Raw genomic sequence first — 21042 nt, 5'->3', positions numbered from 1 at the left:
ACACACACACACACACACACACACACTGTCCTCTCTCTTCTATTGTGTTGCCAAAGTTGGATGCTATTACAGAAAATGCACCATTGCAACCACAAAATGGTACTTGAAGTAGTAAAAGAAAAAGTATTCAATGCAGAAATACGTCCCCTGTGATGGCTGTGCTATTATACGGTGTATGTAATATCATTAGATTATTATTTCTCATGCATTAATGTAAAAGCAGGGTTTTACTGTTGTAGCTGGTTGAGGCAGAGCTCATTTTGAGCTACTTTGTAGATATGGATTCATCCACTGATAATTTTCTCAATTAATAAATTGATTGTTTGGTTTGCAAAAATCACGATGGTGAGGGAATGCCATCGCAGTTACCCAGAGCCCAAAGTGACACCTTCACAATGATTGTTTTGTTCATCTGTGAAGCTGGAACAAGGAAATGTTTTTGCCTGAAAAATTACTCAAAGTCTTAATCTGAAAAGTATCTACAGCTGTCAGATACATGTACTGAAGTAAAAAGTACGATATTTTATTTTGAAATGTTGTGGAATAGAAGTATAAACTAGTATAAAATGGAAATACTCAAGTAAAGTACAGGTACCTCAAAACTGAGCTTAAGCACAGTACTTGAGTAAATATACTTAGTTACTTTCCAGCTCTGCTCTTGTTTCAAGCTTTCAAGCTGCTCGTTCACCGTAGTTACAGGAAAATTACTCTGATTCACAGTTCCCCTTTCTCTCTATCAGCTCCTTTAAGAGCAGATATTTCAATTTGCTGAATTAAACTGATACAAACTTTAAGTCACCTTTGAGACAGATTTTGAAAATTCAAAGTAAGAGAGCCTGCAATCATACTTTAAATCCACCATTTAAATCACTCATATGTTTATTGATATAATGTTGATGAAAAACAAGTCTCAAAAGGACTCAAGCTTTCTTCATGGATTGAAGTTGAATAACTCCCATGTTGTTTTAGTTGTTTTATGTCCATAGGTCATGATTTACAGTTTTAAATGATAAAATAGAAGAATTTCAATTTTATTTGACTGCATTTTCATCACAGGAAACATCTCCAGGCCGTCATGCGCTGTGTCTCTCATGCCTGATATTGTCATGACTTGTGTCCTCTCCAGCACAGAATCTGCTTTCAGGGATGGCTGAAGTGTTACCAATCCTTGAATAAATATGAGAACTAAACAATGTGTTGACTACATTATGTATAAGACCTTCACACTGGAAAAGTCCAACACAACCCAGCCAGGTAAACTTGAGAATAAACTACACAAGAGCTGTTGAGAAAGTGCAGTCGGCAGTTCCATTTTGACACCACCTGCTTTTACAGAAATTGGAGCAAATATCTGCACTCAGCAGCTAAAGTGAATATGCAAGCCCTCACACAGAACTGAGACGCGCTGCCCTTGAAACACCAAAACTAAACCGGGCTATTTTGTATCGGCGCAAACATTTACATAGAATTAATTTCAATGTCTTGAATGTGACTGTCTGCTTTTCGGCTGAAGGTCTACAGGCCTGAGACGCAGGCATGTCGGATGTAATTCAAGCAAGTGAATGGACAGCTAAAACTCAGCTGGAACATGGGCGTATAAGCTGAATGCATGGTGAGAGGAACAGTGGATAAGTGTCTGTGCTGCATGCTCGCTGCTCACAAATGAATCCAATCCAGTCTGAAGTGACGTTTCAATATGAAGCTGTGAGGTTGGTTGGAAGGTTCTTGCTGCTACTGATTATGCCTGTGGATATAACCACCGATAATGACTCCATTTTGAGTGCTGGTGCATTGATAACATTTGTAAGACTCACTTCTTCCTGCTGCAGAACAGTCACTACAATATGACAATTAAAATGTACTGTACATGATACTGGTGTTTGTGCTATATGTATACTAATAAAAAAAAAGTCTATACTACAGGTCACATACCATTTTTGATGATTTATGAGTGTATATACAGATGAGTGACAAAGGGAAAAACCTGAATAAATGAGTGGAGAAACATAACAAATGCAGATGCTTCCACACAGGCGCACAACATGGTACTATTGAATAAATAATATCTTATCATGCTCTGTGACAGGTCGAACAATGCTGAGCAGAACCACTTGATTCTGATTTTGTATTACAGTTGCAGGAGGAAAAGATCTAAGTTGTTCAACAGGAGCAGTGACTAAAGTGACATCTGCATTTAGATCTATGGGATCAGTAAAGAGGTTCGGAAATTGTGGTCGACAGCGCACATTTGATGACCGTGATGCTCATGCATGAGTGCGATGTGTAAAAAAGAAAACAGAAAAGCAAGTCGTCCTCAGGTGACTGAGAATGTCAAAGCGGGACATGATTGGACTTTGGCAGCAAGAACAGTCCGTGAACAATTACATAGAGAGGGATATTATAGCAGGGTCGCAGTGCACAAACCCCTCGTTACAAAGAGGAAAGCACATTTGAGAGTTGAGTGGTGTAAAAACCATAGGCACTGGTCTGCAGGGAAGTGGAAAAAAGTGCAATGGTCAGATGACTCATCCTTAACCATACTCTCGACAAGTGGGCGAGTGCATGTGTGGCGTACATCAAGATAACGTCCAAGCCTGAATGCTTGAGGCAGTGAAGGGATCCGATGGCTCTGTTATGCTGAGGGAGCCATTTTGCTGGCATGGTTTGGGTCCACATAGAGAGAAGGGTCACTGCAAATCAATACAAAGTTGTTCAGCGTGATCACCTTTATCCTATAATGAAACGTTTCTATCCTGATGGAAGTGGTCTCTTCCAGGACGACAATGCCCTAATCAATAGGGCACGAAGGGTCGCTGAAGGGTTTTTGTGAATGCTGCGGCCTTCGCTGTCACCACATCTCAACCCAATTGAATGTCTTTGGGAGATTTTGGACCGATGTGTTAGACAGTGCTCTCGACCACCATTAGTAAAACAGCAAATGAGGGAATATCTTTCAGAAGCTGGTGTTCATCCCTCCATGTGAATGTGAGAATAATACTCAACTGAAAACAGTTCAAGGAGAATATATTTAATGTTTCACCTCATCAGCTTCATTGATTTGTATAAATATCTGCTTATTCTGAATTTGATGCAGCAACACGTTAACACAGGAGCAACTAAAGAGGGAAAAGATGTGGAATGCTCCAAAAACACCTGTTTGGAACATTCCACAGGTTGAACAGGTTGATTGGTAACAGGTGAGAGTATCATGATTGGGTCTGAAAGGGGCATCCTGGAAAGGCTCAGTCGTTTACTAGCGAGGATGGAGCGAGGCTCACCTCTTTGTCGGGAATACTTTATAAAAACGTCATCAGTAAACACAGTTTGTTTACAGATGACTGCATTCTGTTTTTATTTAGGTTTTACACAATGTCCTAACTGGAATCGGCTGTACGATGTTATTCATGGCGGTGTTCTTTGAATTTTAATTGACTCTGCTTTTAGAAGACAGTGGATAAAACAGGTTCCAAGAAAAACAAGAAAACACTCAAAACAAAATACGTACATGGGCATCATGAACATCCTGCTGCATCCGATCCACACAGCAACAAGCAATGACAAAGCAGCAGTGATTTGCAGTTTCCTTGATGACCACATGGAGTCAGAGTCATACAACAAACATGCAGCTATGATGCTCAGAAGCTGGTCTTGCATTACAGCAGGAGGCTGAGATAGATGGAAAAATAGCCCTGATATTATTTTGTCTGAAAGCCCAGTTAATCAGCCTCTTTGAAATGTAAGCTTCTAAAGTTATGCTTTGGGACAATTTCACAGTCTTTGATCCTTTTTCATCCGGAGTGTTCCACAATATCACAATTAGTGTCCCATGGACACGAAGTATTATATCAGGAGAATGGGCCCAGCTTTGATAATACATGGTTGAGAACATAATTCTGAGGACACAGAGAAATGAGATCTTGAACTTTGATTGCTGCTAGGTGCCGTGCCCCTCTTACAATCTCAGTGAAACTCCTCTTGATCAAAGAGCATGATGCAGCCCAGTTGAAATACACTTGCAAGAACTCGTAAAACCTGTGACCTTAACAAAGCCTGATGATGCAAAGATGTATTTCCCACAAAGGGACATGAGTGCCACATAACACCACCACTACAGTGATGGTTCCCACCGAACAAGTGATACTTACCAAATCTTTGAAAGCGAAACATAGACTGTGGCTGCCTCACTTAAACACACATATATAGTCACTTCTGTGTGATCCCTTTGCTTGTTCACCAAACACGAGCGTATTGATCAATTGCACTGTAGGTAGCAGTGGCAGACAAGGACCAGCAGGGGGCGCTCTGTCTCCTGATGTCCCTCACAGCTCTCTTATAACTCTCTCACACTGAGGCCGGCTGCCACACTCTCCTCGTCTCCTAGCAACCCCAGAACCCTGCCTCCAATCACTACGGATACCGGGAGGGATGGAGGGAGGGTGGGAGAGTGTGAAACAGGCAGAAGGGGGAGAAGGGGAGGAGGAGGAGGAGCAGAGGATGGCGAGGCATCAGCATCCCAAGCATAAAAACTGAAAGTGTGCGAAGGTAAAAAGTTGATGTGAGGATTTTCAAAGGTGGATCTTATTGGGGGGGGGGGGGGCTGAGAGGGAGAGGTGAATTATGAAGCCGAGGTTTTCAGGGACATATTGAGATCATAATTCAAATCAGCCATATTACAGAATGTGAAGTGGAAGAGAGTGATTGCCCCAATTAAGCCTGTTTGTCTTGAGGGTCCCCTTTGCTTTGCCTCCACAGCTCATGGTCTCTCCTCCTCCAGCAGCTCCTCCTGTCCTCTCTGCTTCTACTCTCAGCCACCCATTAAATTTGATGGCGCCATCATCGTCTCCGTTCTGTCCTCGTGACTCGATGCGGGCCCCTGTGCCTTATTACACCACTCTTCCTCAGGGGGTCCGTACACCTCTCTCCGTTGATTTATGTTTCTGTCACACACATGAGGCGTGCGAGCATGCATGTACACACAGACACAAAATTACACACATACACACACACACACACACAAACAGTCATGTTTCCACCATAACCATAACCACTACATACCTGACCCTAACCTAACCTTAACCCAAGTCTTCACCCTAAAACCCATTTTGTCCCCATAAGTAAGACAAGTCCCCACAATGTGACTGTGTAAACCGATTTACGTCCCCACAACATGAGTAACACACACACACACACACACACACACACACACACACACACACACACACACACCTGCACAGTACAGTCCTACATCACATCACACACATATCACACACACACACACACACACACACACACACACACACACACACACGCACACACACACACACACACACACACACACACACACAAACACACACACACTGGTGTTCCTGGACAAGCCACATTCTCCCACATCTCATATCAAGCCCATATAACATTCTGTGTATATGTCACGCATCGAGAGCACAAAGGAAACACACACACACACACACACACACACACACACACGCACCCACACCCACACCCACACATGCTTGTCACTCACAGTCACAACACACAAGCTTTCACACACTCCTTGTGTGATGCGACAGTGACCTTAGATACTGGATCTCCTCCCCCCTGTGGCGGCTGTCATGTGAGGATGTGCCACACAGATACACGCATGACAGGGTTGAGTCAGGAAGACTGAGCCATGTCCAACGTCAGGCTGATACACAACGGGAGTCACCGGAATGAAAGCAGACAAGTTGTGTGCAGTTTCTTACAAATGCAATACAATATTTAAAACTAACACCAGACAGAAAATAGAAACCGAGTAGATACAATATGATCCCACATTGTGTAATATTATTGCACATGTGAGTTATTTCTGATGTCACTCTGTGTATGAGTTGCCATTCCACAGCACAGTGGAAATATTTACTGTTATATATTTATTTAAAATGCATGTCAGAAGGTGGTGATAAGAAGGGGGAGTAACAGTGACACTAATAGTACCACTAATGATGATTTAAGTAGCAGCCTTCCAGCTACTGCTAGGAATATTTCTTCTTACAGACTGGACATGGTAATAATGATGGAGGATATAATACATTGACGCATACAAGGACTCCATTTGAAAGATTTCAGGCTAAACAAATAAAAGCACCCATGATATGATATTTGATATGTGATATTGTATACGATGTGATATAATGTGAAATTTAATGATGTGATATCAAGCCACAGGCTGACCACACAGTACAACAGCATTCATTTCACAGTACATCCTGTGCTTCCGAGTGCTGCCACGGCATCAGACAAACACATCATCCTTTGAAGAAATCTGTTCCAGGAAGAGCAGCGCATTAATATACGCCTGCAAAAACTTCAACTCTGAACCACAGAGGAGAGGAGAGAGAAGGAGAGGGGAGGGGGCGCGGTGGAAAGCATGTGTATGTATGTACTGTATGTGTGTGTGTGTGTGTGTGTGTGTGTGTGTGTGTGTGTGTGTGTGTGCAAGAGAGATTGATAAAGAAAAAGAGAAAATGCTGGCTGCTGTTGCCGAGGCAACCATCTCTCTCCCCTCTCCTCTTTAACCCTTTTTTCTCCTCAGCACTTCCTTTTCACGTTCTGTCTTTTACCATCGTGGCGATCTCTCACTTGTTGATGTCCTATCACTCCATCTGTCCGTCCCTTTATCTCCACGCGGCTCCCTGCTCTCCATCTCGCCCTCTTTCCGTGTCTGCTCTTCTCTCTGCGGTACAAATCTCGACGCGTGAGCTTTTCAGTCTCACCTTCGTCTCAATTATTCATCCTCATGTCGGCACACCTGTCATTTTGTCTGCACACATGTGCTTTGTTAACTCTGAATCATTCTGCAGAGAGAACAGTAACAGTTTGTGCTAAATTGTGTTTCAGGAAGTAATTGTTTCCCTGCAGGTGTTATTGATGATTTGAAGACTTTAATACACTGTGTAACAACATGGCTGCAGGCATACAGGAAGGTGTCTACCCTGAAAGAATAAAGGCTGACAAAATGTTGTGAGGATGTGAATGTTGGTATAATTGATATAACATTTTATTTTCTGATGATCATAGATTTGAAGACAGGATGTTTGAGTGGTTTGTTTATTGTCCTATCATCACAAACAACCGTCTCTGTGCAGGGAGCACTTGTTCTCTCCTGGTTCAGGTTTCAGTGTGCTTTCACAGTAATTTCCTGTGCACTAAGACGGTATACTGCCAGTGACCATTTCAGATACAGTTAAGGCGAAACAAGCTCTGAGTTGGACTGTTAAAATTACAGTCTGACATTTTGGGAAATCAGAAACCAGTAAGAAATATGAAAGAAAAAAATATTTGCGAGTAAAATCAGAAGACTGATACCACTTGAGGGTCTGTACACTAAATATGAAGCTACAGCCAGCAGCAGGTTAGCTTAGCTTAGCACAAAGAGGGGAAAACAGCTAGCCTGGCTCTGTTCAAAGGTTACAGAATGTGTCCACCAGCACCTCTAAACTTCTCTAATATCAACGGAACATCTCGTTGGATTAAACCATATGAAATGTGCTAAAACAACAGTATGTAGTTTGCCATGGGGTCGTGCGCCAGGCTATTTCTTGGCTGAGATTAGTTACTTCCTGGAGTCTTCACTGATTGACAGCTGCTCCCCGCCGAGAAATAACCTGGCAAACTATTCCTTTAAAGTATGCATTTATTGCCATTCAATTCCAATCCTGCATTTGCGAACCAAAATCAAGCTGAAATTCCCAAAAGAATTTAAGTTCACTCTTGCGTAACCATTTGATAAGATGGGCGGCTAGCGGCGCACACTCGGACATTTAGAGGTCAGGAAAATAAACTGCCAGCGTCAACGACCTTCCTCGGCTCCTGTCAGTGGCCAGTATTCACTCTCCAAATGCGGCATCGTGACGTCTGCTGTCAACCCCACGAGCCCCTGCTCTATAAGCTTCCTGTGTGCACTGATCACATGTGGTCTCCCTCCACTGTACGGGTGCGCTGCCCAGCTGCTGTGTGAAATCAGAGGCTGATGTTCCTCCACGACGATCTCAATGCATTCTCACACACACACACACACACACACACACACACACACGCAATCTCAAAGTACAGTTTGCTCCCAGTGTGCAGAGTGAGTGTGACGAGCATGTGACACACGTGCATCTGCCTTCCATTAACACACTATTGCCTGAAGTAAGTTAAATTGAACAGCAAAGCTGCTTCTTATTCAAATGCATTATTGGTATGTAACAATATTACTGTAAATAACACACTTTATATCACACTGACGCCTCAGACCTTTCTCCTTTCTGCTTTTTGAAATAACATATCCTGTTGCTAGGTAACTGTTAATTGTTAAAATGTAGGTACTTCATAAAGAGCGGAAAGAGAAAGGAGAGACAATGTTAGAAAAAAAAAGAGAGCGAGAGAATGACCGAGCAGTGGCATATATGTTGGTGCGCCACACGCACAAAAAAGCTGATCAATATTCTGCAAACAAATGAGTCTTCTGAGGTCACAAGTTTCAAGGATAAAGTGAGTTGTATCATTGAATTGGAAGCTTTGCTTTATGGCACTCTCCACTACAGTCATCTGTCCTTTTTACCCCCTTCTCCCTCCATCCTGCTCCCTCTCTCATTTCTCCATAATCCAGCGAACTCTCATCCATAACTCACAGGCCCCTCTTCCTTTTATTACCCCGATGCTCCCACCACCACCACCACCAGCTCTCCCTCCGTGCCAATAATTCAAACTGACGTACAATAGAAGGGGGGCGTTGGAGAGAGAGGGAGTGAGGGTGGGATAAAGGGAGTTCAAGAGAGGAGGAGAGCAACTGAGAGGCAGGGAAGCAAAAGGAAGGAAGGAGGGAAAAGAGTGTTGGAGAGTATTGGATGAGGGGAAGGGGGATTGGAGGTGACAGGGCAAAGCAATGCTGAGAGGCAGACGGAGAGCAAGGTTTCGCCTCTGACTGGCGGTTGAATTAGAGCGGTGGAAGGTTTCGGCCTTCAAATACGCCCATGTCGGGCTTCTGTTGAGAGGGTCGGACTGTCCAGCTCTCCAATCCACGAAAATGCCGTCCATCCTCTCCTTGACAGCAGCAGAAATACCAAACTGTAGCGCAGCTGATGATATTTCACATTTAAGATGGTGTGCAACCTCACACGTGAATCTCTGTCTCACTAATATATCTCATCCTTTCCCCTCACACCTCACTCCCACCATCAATAATTTAATAAGTCTTGCTTGCCAGTGTGACTGAAAAATTAATGTGAACTAGGAGTGATGGGGGGGGGGGATGCTGTTCCAGGGATGATGGATGAGGAGGTGGGTGTCATCGTAGCTTGGTGGGGGACAGGCTGTGTGCAGGTATGGACAAAACGCTCAGAGGGGAGAGATGAGGTCAGATATGAAGCATACATAGTGGAGCTCAAGTTCGTTCTGTCCAGCAGGTAGCCTCGCTCCCAGCATGCTTTGCACCACTGCAGAGCCTGACTGCTCTCATCAGCAAGTTCATATGCCATCATATCTCTGGACATCCAGGTGTCTTGGCAGACAGCTGTGGTCTGTGGAGAGCACAGGTGAGGCAGTGCTGGGACAGGCTGCGCAGAGAGACAGTTCAGCTACGTCGTCTCATCTCCACTATTTTGGGAGGAGGCTGAAATGATGGCCTGAGTGTCTAAATGCAACTCTCTCTCCCTTCACCTCTCACGCTCTCTCTCTCTCTGCAAACCCTTTGTCTTCCTCCATACCCCTCAGTCTATCACTCTTTTCTTATTTCTTACAATGTTGGCTGAACAGTTGGTCTGACATTTTGGATTGTCCGTTGGATGAATCGACATAAGATTTTGTACAGACTAGGGTTGCAGCAGTATGAGATAACTATCTCAGAAAATATCACAATGTCACGGTATTACACTCTCAGTATTGGTATTATTATCAGATACAATGACCCTTAAAGAAGTGAAAACAGAAGGGTTTTTTTTGCTTAACAAAAGCTTTATATAATTTCACAAAATATCTGTCATGACAGACATGAAACTTGATTTAAACGTGACATTTTAAAATGACTCTAATATAATAGAAAGCAATGCCACAGATAAGCAGATGTACATGATATGAGAACCATCAATTTTCATACCACAGTATACCGAGAAACCGCTGCAGCCACAGTCCAAACATCCAGGTGATGAACCCATGTGACTTTGGTGATCCACTGACATTTCCTCTTGTGCCATCAGCAGGTTGACGTTTGTTTTTAGTGAAATGTCTCAACATCGAACTACAGCCATTCATGGTTCCCAGAGGATGTACCTGAGTGACGCAGGTGAGTCACATGAGCGTCACATGGGCTGAAATCGCTCAACAACTATAGGGTTCCCTGCTAGAAAAACCAGCATAGACCAGCATCATTTCCATGCTGGTCCATGCTGGTTTATGCTGGTTTAGCTGGTGAGTCAACATAGCTATGTTGGTACACCAGCATGGTGTTGCTAATAATGCTGGTGGACCAGCATGTTGTTGCTAGTGATGCTGGTCCACCACCATAACCAGCATGGAATGCTGGTCACCAGCATCAAAACATATGCTGGTATTGCTGGTATAGCAAGCATACCCCATGCTGGTTTGCTGGTGGCTAGCTTTGCTGGTCTATGCTGGTTTTTCTAGCAGGGTTGTCATGGAATTTGGTACATACGTTTATGTCCCCCGCAAGATGAATTGTGTTAACTTTGGTGATCCGGGACATTTCATCTGATGTCATCGTCGGGTCAAAATTTCAATTTGTCAATAATTGATGACATTCCCATAAAGCCTTAAGTGTACTTTGTGTTTAGAGCTAATCAGCAAATGTTTGCATGCTATAATGCTACACACGCTAAAAACATTAGCTTGTAAACATCAGCACGGCCTTCTTAAAAGGCAACTTTGTAACTTGTAACTTCTGCCTTTTCAACCTCAGTGAAGTCTGACAGGTGGAATCCCATGAATACAGACAGGACCGACAGGAGCTGGTCTTACAATCGTGCACTAATCTCATTCTCACATTTGAACAACAGAAAACTATCTAATGAGAGCAGAAATGCCACGGACACGTAGAGTGAAGGCACTGATGCGTCATGGAGCAAAATAACACTACTTTGCTTTTTTGGCATGAGCACGAAATGTGTTTGTGGTGCTGGTTTAATCACGCACAGCAGCCATTCTCCATCTTTGACGGGCTGAAAGGCAGTCAGCGGGGGGGACTGGGAAGGGGGGCTGAAAGTCTCAGAGGGCTACCTGGCAAAGTAATAGTTGAGTCATTGGTATTGATCAACAACCCTATCAAACCTTGAAGATATATCATGGTCATTTGGTACTGCGGGGCAATAAAAATCTTAATGCATCTTTAAGTCACTCTGGATAAGATCTGCCTGTTAAAATGTCAAAATGTCAAATTTACAGACTTCACAGCCCAGCTTGGTACAGCAGTGAAAGTTTTTCTCTTTTCTTTTTCCTTTTCTTTTGAGGCGGTATCATGACAGCAGTGAATCACACTTCAATACGCCATGTTCAAATCTTTCCATATCCATGATGCATCACAAACTTGGCTCAAAGCTGCGATTGTACAACTGAGGAGACCTGAAATGTCTTAAATGCTGAAAAATAGCTTATATATCTGAAGACATCAGAGTAGCTAGATGTGCGTGATATTAGCTCTGGTTTTCTCTGGGATATTTTGCCCATGTCCTCACTCCACAGAACGCCCTGCTTATTATTCATACATTTAAATACATTTGCTCAGTCCAAGCACAATATTACACTATTGGCAGCCGAACAGCATTGGAGACCGCCGGAAAATAAATGCCCTTCTCAATGTCAGTTTGATGGCAACTCCTGAGACAGGGGTGGGTTTTCATCATTTACTTTCATCATCCAGATTTTCCAATCTGTCCCGCTTCCCTGACCTCAGATAATTATTATGCAATTTGAACCACATCCTCAATCTCAATGTTGATCTCTCTCGGATAAATAAAGGTTCGGTTTGAGCCTCTTTTTAAATCGGAGCAGACACGCCAGTTGTCTCACTTTGACAAAGGCAGGTCTACTGTGCTGCTGCACAGTCCAACAGGAGCAGGGGGAGAGGAGCGAGAGCAGCCTGGGAGAAGCCTGAGGGGGCTGGACGGCAGTGTGGGTTGTTGAGGGGACAGACCCAGACCCAAGCACTCCACCATACAGTCACCATATGGCCCTTGCTTCTCAGGCAGGCCTTTCCTCTCCTCTCCCAGGAATTCCTGCCATTGGAAGAGCCAGCTTGTGTGTGAAAGACAGATCGTGTATTTGAGAGAATGACAATGAACGCAGGTGATAGAAAGCAAGAGAGAGCGAGGGTAGAGAAAGCAGGTAGAGAGCCAGACCGGATTATCTGTGTGCCCACTGCAGCGTGCAGGACCATGCAAGAGATGCAAGAATGGAGACTCTCATAATGCACCGGTCAAATGAAATGAATCAATAGGGTGCAGAGGTGTGTGTGTGTGCGTGTGTGCGTGTGTGTGTGCGTGTGTGTGTGTGTGTGTGTGTGTGTGTGTGTGTGTGTGTGTGTGTGTGTGTGTAAGAATGAAGTGTCAAAATTCAGAGGGAAACACAAAAAAGCTTAAAAAGCCATATGCGTGAAACTTATAGTATTTTATTATTAATACTCAACACTTCATTTTGTTCATCATGTACAAAGAGAAAGAATAGTCTTATTTGAGCACTTATAATTGTAGATATCAGTATTATCCTTATTAGAAGTACCTTAGATGTTTTTTTGCAATTTTGTCATGACATGGTTAATTTCGCTTCGTGAGATTACTTTGATCGTTTTCATACAAAAAAAAAGAAGGTAAATGTTTCCCCCAATATTCAATATTTACACAACCTGTACAATTATTTGTTTTTGTGTAGTTTTCTGTTTGTATGGTGTAAAAATTTGGGGATTATTTCAAAGAAAAGGGCCACAAAAAGAGAAAAGAATGGCCAAGAATAATATTATGTATATCATTATGTATACAATTGATGCTATTCATATGTTACATTTTTTGTCAACCCACAGTAAATTTAATCAGGCTATGTAGTTTCATTGACGATGTGTGTTTTCACCAACCTGATCACTTTGTGAAATACATTTAGTAGCAACCCCTTATGTCATGTTATCATTAGTTTTCATTCAGGTAATGCAAACCATTCTCAAGTATGAATGATGAAGATGGAAAATAGCAATATTAACAAGCAAAACTGTACACGATTTAATAGAAAATTTTGTATGCATCAATATAAAGCAATATCAATACATATTAATACACGTACACACAAGGTACAACTTTAAAATATTAGTAAACAAGTTCTGCAATGAATCAGGTGAAAATTATAAGCAGCTAAATTACATGGACCTTCACAACAAATCAGTCATATAATATCACAGTATAATTCTCCCTATCTGTATGAGGAGTGACTCGCTGATGAAAAGAAAGCTGAACTCAATATGTTAGAAATACTGATGTGAAGCAAACGATATCTTTCCTCCAAAACACAAAATGCAAAATTACATTTTCACAAGTCAGTTTAACCGGTGCATTGATCCCTGCAGCTGACCATGTCATGCTGTTATTTGGTCCCATGTGTCAGTATTCCTGACAGAAAAACACATGTCAGCTGAGGTGATATTTACATCCTCCACCTTCAGGATGTTCCAGTCCGCTAACTTGCCACAGCCATTTTCTTGTGATGTAAAAAATGCGACACAGTGTTTTGCTCAACATGAAGCATTTGACCAAATGTGTTGTGGCATGCTCGTGTGCAGAGAAGTGAGGCTGGGACCAATTTGGCCGCAAGGGAAATAAAGACTTCTGACGAGCCAAGCTTACTCTGCATCGCCGGCCGACCTGCGCACGGAGGCTGCAGAGCAGAGCAGCTGGAGGTGGCGAAAGCCTGATGATAGCATGTTTACCACAGTGTCAGGTGCACCTTGACTTCCCAACCAGCAGCTATAAACTGGCACTATAGCTCGCCGTCCGATGCATGAAAAAGCAGGAACTGATAACAGTGCGCAGTAAGAGCGTTTTCTGTTGGGCATGCAGTTTATTGCAAATGGGGAGACAAAAAAGAAGTGGTCGCGTATGTGTGAAAAATATGCAAACCTAACACAGTTTACATGCACACTGAAACATTTTTCACTTTTCAATCAACCCTCCAGACATGTAAGCAGCAGAGGAGAAAAACAGAAGAGAGATGAAATTCTTCTCTCAGGGCTGGAGAGAAGATTATAGAAACTTATTGGAATCAGTACCATACAGAAGAAGAGCAGGGGAAATAATTTCTGACTGGACGGGGACAGAACTGTGCACAACAAATCACAAATGTCCCGTCTCAAACAGAGAAATAAGCAGTGCGCAAAGTTGCCCAAAATAAATTAAATCCAAAGCATTTAAGTGTTTCAGCTGTCAAATTATGCGCTTTAGTAATATGTGAGCTAAAATGTCCCAACGGTCGATTCCCCTGAAGCAAAACTACATAAAACGAGACATGACAGGACAAATGTTGCACCTTTTAGTAAGGGGTTGCACAAATGCATTTCAGCTTCAAATGGATTCTCAATCGGATGAAACTACACTCATTTTGCACAATATTGTGCTGAACTCCTCAGCGGTGTTAACAAAACCTCAACACTGGGGGGCGCGCGTTGGTGTGTGTACATGTGTTTATACATGTATGTGCGTACACATACACACATATGTATTTTCCTTTACCACAGTGATGTCTATCCCAAACGTAGAGAGGGAGCAGGATAGGCCGGGCCGAAGATGGCTCTAAATTCTGTGTGCAATCACCATGACAGCCCAGGTCAAAAAAAACGGGCAACAAAAACACAAATATCGTCTAAGATTTTAACAAGGATTGCTGCTTAGAAATGAAGGATCACAATATACTGCCTCTAAATGCAAATATCATCTATGTATACATGTAATATTGTATTACATAAATGTGTAGATAATTGACTTTATCTCAAAAAGCATGAAGAATAGCTTATCTTAAAAAGAGAGAATCTAACACAATTCAAGGGAAACTTAGCAAAGACTCCTAAAACTAAACTTCCCCCTTTTATCACCAAACGTCTACACCTACAGTAAAGTATCCTCAATTTCCAACACTTTAGTGAAAATATGAAAAAGCAGAATTCTTAACATAATCAGTATACTGATTGGTAAACTATCATAATTAAGTAAACATGAGATTGAAAGAAAAAGAGGTTCAATTATATCACTTATGATTAGTAATATTTGTGTCTTAACTATATTTTGCATATTTTTGTTTATGTGTTTTTTTCGTTTTTATGAGTTTTTATTCTTGTTTTGTTTATTTCTTAAATTGCTGTAAAACATATTGAAAGTTACATCCTGTCTGTCTGTTTACTGTACAAAGTGAAAAGAGTTTTAAATATATTATTTACAAGGAAAAGATTGAACATACAAATGCTGACACTGACTGATGCCCGCTCCAAAGTCTTTCTTCTGCTCCGTCTTATTTCCTCGTCATTCCTCGTTCTCCCGTCTCCTTCTTATACCGTCTTGCTGATAATGGTTGACCTGAACTTTCAAAATGTGTGCGTATAAAAATTCCAGAGATCCCAATCTATTTATTAGGAGAGTCATGGGGGGATGGGTGGATGAATCTGGTTGATTTAAGGCTAACTCGATCAGTCTCACTTTAACGCTGTTGTCTGTGGAGAGGCTGTTGTATTTAGGAATAGTTATTGGCAGGATAGTGGGGGGAAAACCAGCTGTTATCATTCAGTCATGATTTGCTTACCTCGACACGCACACACACACCCACGCACACTCACACACACACACATACCCACACGCCAACCTATTACACAGGTGCATTTAGATCAGGGTATAAGATAGAAGTCCGCAATGACAAAGCTCACACTCCACACTCCAGCAGCTCCAATCTCAGGCCAGCACTCCGGTGCAATCTCCCATAAGCCCTTGAACTTCTGACACCACCCGCTAATCGAAGATCAAACCCTTAAATAACTAATAGAGGCTTCTTTATTCTGTACAGTAAAATGATGAGTCATCATCAGACAGCTCGTGGGTGGGGGGAGGGGCGGGGGGGTGATGGGACGATAAGGCATGTCTACTGAGTGCCTGAACCTACACTGAGTAAAAGGTCCTGTGCAATAAACGAGGCCTCTCCTGCTAAAAAGACTATCTACATCAAAGTAAAAAGCCGCAGAGCTTTCGCAAGATGGCCGCCTCCCTGACGCCTCGGTCAGTGTTGAAGAGGCCTCTCTCAAATAGACATCCTCCTCAGCTCAAGCTTTTACCACTGTGGCGCGGCAGCAACACTTCTCCTACACATTCTGTAGCATTCTGCCCGCATAAACGACAGTGCATATATATTATATCATACACAATGTCCGGAACAAAGCTCTGCGCGCGCTCTCAGGCTGCCGACGTGAGTGAAAAGCAATGCCGTCCGCGAGATACTAGTGAGAGGCCGAAAAAAAGTAAGTGCCTGGTGACTGTCATCGTGTAACCTGAATAAAAGAAGTGGTCTAAAGGCTGCCGTGTTGTGAAGCGAGGCGTCTATCCGTGACTGTGGGGACGTCCTGAATGCAACTGCTTCATAAAGCTCTGCCCATAATTGACATATGAAATAATTTTACGGAGACATAAAAGCATCTCCGACGGCATTCCTGTATCTAAACCATCAGCAGCAGCGTCTCAAGCCTGCTGTAAATTTTTACTGCAGTTTTGGCTCATAAACGTGAAGAGACCACCGAGCGGCCTCGGAGCATGCTGGTCCGTCCCGGTGCTGCCGCGTGAGGGTCGCATGCCAACTGGAGGACACGTCCACTGGAGACCATTAAGGCACGTCCTTCCTCTCAGTATCTTCCGCTTCGGCTTGTTCACAGTAGCACAAGTTCAGGCCGACAAAAGCTCTGCGTGTTTAAGTGTGTGTGTGTGTGTGTGTGTGTGTGTGTGTGTGTGTGTGTGTGTGCGCTTGATTTGTAATGTCTTGAAACATCAAATAAGGATCTGTCCGCTCTAAACGTGTCGTCCAGATCCTGGTTTTCCACAAGGAGCAAATAAATGTATGAGCATGGAGTAAAATATTCTACAGAGAACAGAAAAAAACAGGAGTTGAGGACTCAGTCTTTCTGGCTTGTTGGTTGAACTAAAAGCAACCTTCCTGCTGCCACCAGGGGCAGACACAATACAACTACAGATACTAAAACAGTAGTGAAATATTATACCAACAGAACATAAAACAAGAAAAACTTAGTGATATCATAAGCAGTGTTATCATAATCAGTACTAACAGCTTTGTTATTCACAATGTTATCAATATTATTGTTGTTCTTATACCCTGTTTTTTTCTATAAGAATATCTTATTATCATTCATGATTGTATTTCTCATAGCAAACAAGATCAGCTCTTTTGGCGTTAGGGATGAGGAGGAGGAGCGGGGGACCGAGAGAAAGAGGAGAGAGGGGAGAAACAGAAGAGTCAGACGAGTGCAGGGTGGAGAGAGATGGACAGGCTCTCCTTCCAGAGAGAGGGAGGGAGGGAGGGAGAGAGGGAGAGAGAGAGAGAGAGAGAGAGAGAGAGAGAGAGAGAGAGAGAGAGAGAGAGAGAGAGAGAGAGAGAGAGAGAGAGAGGCACCAGTCATCTCCTGTGTAAATGTGACAATGTCTCCTTTCTGCAGTGACACAGGGGCAGATGGGCAGTTCGCTCCTCTCTCCGCTCTCGCAGTCTTTCTTCATAAGCGCTCAGCGGGAGCTCTCAGGCAGCCATCAAATCGCACCAGGCTCACATGTCCAATAACTAAGATGAGGTGTCGCCTCTTTGCGATAATAACCCAGTACATTGACTTCTGCCTCACTGGTGGATGAAATGATGGACTTGAAGTTGAGTGCGTTTGTGGTGTTGAGGGGAATGTTAATTGACTGTGTTTGGACGTGAAAGTAGAGTAGCTTTGGCCATTTCTGAGAGAGGGTTAACATCCCACACCTCCTCAGGGTGTCCTGATTTTTTTTTTTTTACCCAGATTTTCTCGCAAAAATTACGATTTTCCCCCCTTACTTTTAGCTTTCCATTTCACAGTCGCTAACTTACAGTCTTCTCCTCCTCCAGCTCTCTCCTCTTTTGCATCTACTCATCCTGCTGTCCCAATATGGGCTCGGGTTGCAGTGTGTGGACAGTGTCTTTAAAATCATCCCTGATCTCCTAACACTACACGCCTCTATTCCTCTCCTCCTTCCCCCTTGCCATCGTCCGTTCCTCCTCCCCCTTTTTCTCTCACACGTCAGACTCAATGCTGGAGAGTTTCTCGTACACATGGCCATTGCTTCCGTTGAAGGGGCGCGGGGGACCGACCCCCAGCATGGAGCCGTGGTGGTTCATTCCACCAAGGCTGAGCTCTTTCGGGAACCGGGGTGTCACATTGGACATCACCCCAGCCGTGGCAGATGCCGGCAGATATGATGCCGTGCTCATCTGGCTCCTGAAGTCACTTCGGCTGTTTTTGGCAACTTGTTGCTGCTGCTGTTGCTTTTTCATGTAATATTGTTTGGCTCCGTGCATCAGACACTGGTCATCGCCAAAGGTGGGTATAAAGGGGTTTTGGTTTACCCGATCAGGGTAAAGAGATTTGGATAAAGAGAACGCTGCTCCACCTCCTCCTTCCATCAAAGACCTATCCCTGTCTCTCATGTCTCTCTCTCCGATGGAGCGGCGGTGGAGGCCCTCACCGCCTCTGAACAGGCCAAATGGCGAGCCGGGTCCTTTGCGCCCCTCACCTCCGTAAAACAATGGGTCCCTGTCTCTTTCCCTTTCTCTCTCTGAGCCCCCATGGCGCTCAAATATGTGTGCAAAGGGGCTGGTGCCCTCCATGTAGCGCTCCTTCTCCTTCAAGCTAACACTCCTGGGTGGGGGCAGCATCCCTCCCATACCTGCACCACTCATACCTCCTCCTAGACCCATCAAACTTCCCATCCCACCTGACTCCTCTTTCTGAAGGTCGACAAATGCATCATACGAGTGCTGCCGTCTAAGTGGTTTTCCTAACCCTCCACCCTTCCTCCTCTGCTGTCCCTGAAGTTGAGACTGAGGGCCTGCAACCATACCTCCTCCTCCTCCTCCTCCTCCACCTTGCCCTCCCCCCATTTGTTCCAAGAGGTGGTTGTTGTCCTCGCTGATATCATAGAGGTTTCCTGTCTTTTTACAGCTCTCGCAGCGCATGCAGGTCGCAGAGCTGGGGCGGCTGTTTCCTCCACCTCCTGATGACCCGCAGCTTATACCACCATACCCACCACCACCACCTCCTCCATGGATGGACATCTGCTTGCCACCTCCCCCGCTAGCCCGACAGTTCCTGCACTCCCATTCTCCCCCTGCCAGCCCAGATCCTCCCCCACTCTTTGAATCTGACTTTTTGGGTTTGCTCTTAAGAAAGTCATCCACTGGAACCAGGGAGGTGCAAGTCCCCACTCCTCCATCTCTACTTCCAGGGCCCTCGGTCAGGTCCACATGTTCCCACTGAGGGACACCCTCTTTGGGCCGAAACTGGTCCAAATAAAAATCCCTAACGCTCTCCTTTTCTCTGAAGAGATAGTTCCCATCGTTGTTTCCTCCTCCACCTCCTCCTCCTCTCTTCCGTTCAGAGGGCAAAAGCGGTGGGGAGGTAGAGCGGTGGCCATGGTAGTGGTGGTGGCTGATGTGGTACGGTTTCCTTCTGTAGCCCAGCTCAATCTCGTCCAGCTCCCGTCTGGACTTGGCAGAGGCCGGCCTCTTTTTCAGGCTATCACGGTATTGTTTGCGCTTCTTGGCGTTACCTTCCAGGTTGCCATAAGTTACAGTGTGCGTGGAAATGTCCGAGACGTCTGAACGTATATTCCCATCGTCATCTCCTCTTCCGCCACAGTAGTTATGGCCAGGGATGTATGTGGAGCTGGAGGCACCTCCCTTGAAGGAGAACTTCCCATACAGGTCCGGCAGGCCTCCCTTGAAGCCCTGGCTTGGGGGAGGAGTCTGTCCAGACAGCAGATCAAACTTGCTCATGTTCCTGTGGGTCAGCGCTGAGCACGGCTGGGTGGTGAAAATAGGGGCCACACCTCCACCCAGGCTGTCACAGTCGAACATGCCACCCTCCAGAGAACTAGCACTGCCCAAACTATGGGGCCTGTTGGGAGGAGGTCCGCTGAGCCCTAGCGTTGAGCCGTGGTGGTGCAGGTAGTGGTCCTGGTACAGATTACTGTCCTTCAGGTGGATGTTGCCAAACGTCCTCTCCACCTCACTGATGTAGTCGCTGAACATGTTGTCTTCTGGTAGGTAAGGTGGCTTGCAGTCTGAGTGGCCCGCCAAGCTGCGCCGGTGTTCAGAGATGTCATAAACGGAGGATTCACGGCGGATGAAGTCCAGAGCACTGTGTGGTGAGCCGTTCACCCCGGACAAGGAGGCCATGTTCTTGGCGGTGCGTAAGAGGCGCATGATGTTGGAATGGGTGTTGTTCATGGTGGCTGATGGCGAGTTCAATGCCGAGCTGCTCTTCTCCTCAATCTGCACCCCATGGATACAGCTGTAGATGCCCTGTGAGGGGAAAACACAGGCGAGAGGCAGCATTAAAAAGCGAGCATTTTGAACATTTGCTACATTTAACCATTATTATTCACCAGTATTGTATTCTAGGTTGACAAAAACACAAGACTGCAGCTGCACATAATAGATGACACAGCTTTCTGCTGATGCTGTCAACATCTTGCTAAATAAATAGAGTGTACGGTATGTAAAAACACTTGTGTACATGTATCATAGACAGCAAGGCAGTATATTACCTGGTGTGAGATAAAATGATACAGTGCAAGAGAGAGAGATTGCCGTATGAAGATTCAGAGAGGATAGTTTACAGTAGCTGGGTGATGGATAAAGGCAAAGGGTCTGTAAAAACCCCTGGGTCCCAGTGGTCAATACCCTTAATCAATGTGATTAGAATTCAGCTGAACAATATCCTCCGGCAGTTATTAAACACCTCTGTTGCAC

At 44.3% G+C, this 21042-nt stretch overlaps 2 protein-coding genes across 4 annotated transcripts in view; one reads left to right on the top strand and one right to left on the bottom strand.

The window, feature by feature from the left end:
- Nucleotides 1-12648, top strand: part of LOC139343044 (CD9 antigen) — a 71297-nt gene extending 58649 nt beyond the window's left edge. The window contains exon 10 of the transcript XR_011603086.1: nucleotides 12637-12648. The gene's annotated coding sequence lies outside the window, so the exon portion shown is untranslated. The remainder of the gene's footprint in view (nucleotides 1-12636) is intronic.
- LOC139343031 (glutamate receptor ionotropic, NMDA 2B-like) overlaps nucleotides 12621-21042 on the bottom strand; it is a 120101-nt gene continuing 111679 nt past the window's right edge. For all 3 annotated transcript variants that reach the window (XM_070980412.1, XM_070980413.1, XM_070980414.1), the window contains exon 17: nucleotides 12621-20592. In XM_070980412.1, the coding sequence (XP_070836513.1) occupies nucleotides 18304-20592 (2289 nt within the window). In that variant the 3' untranslated portion in view covers nucleotides 12621-18303. The remainder of the gene's footprint in view (nucleotides 20593-21042) is intronic.

This window comes from Chaetodon trifascialis, chromosome 15, assembly GCF_039877785.1.
Source record: "Chaetodon trifascialis isolate fChaTrf1 chromosome 15, fChaTrf1.hap1, whole genome shotgun sequence".
Taxonomy (NCBI): Eukaryota; Metazoa; Chordata; class Actinopteri; order Chaetodontiformes; family Chaetodontidae; genus Chaetodon; species Chaetodon trifascialis.
This window is presented reverse-complemented; position numbering and strand designations above follow the sequence as displayed.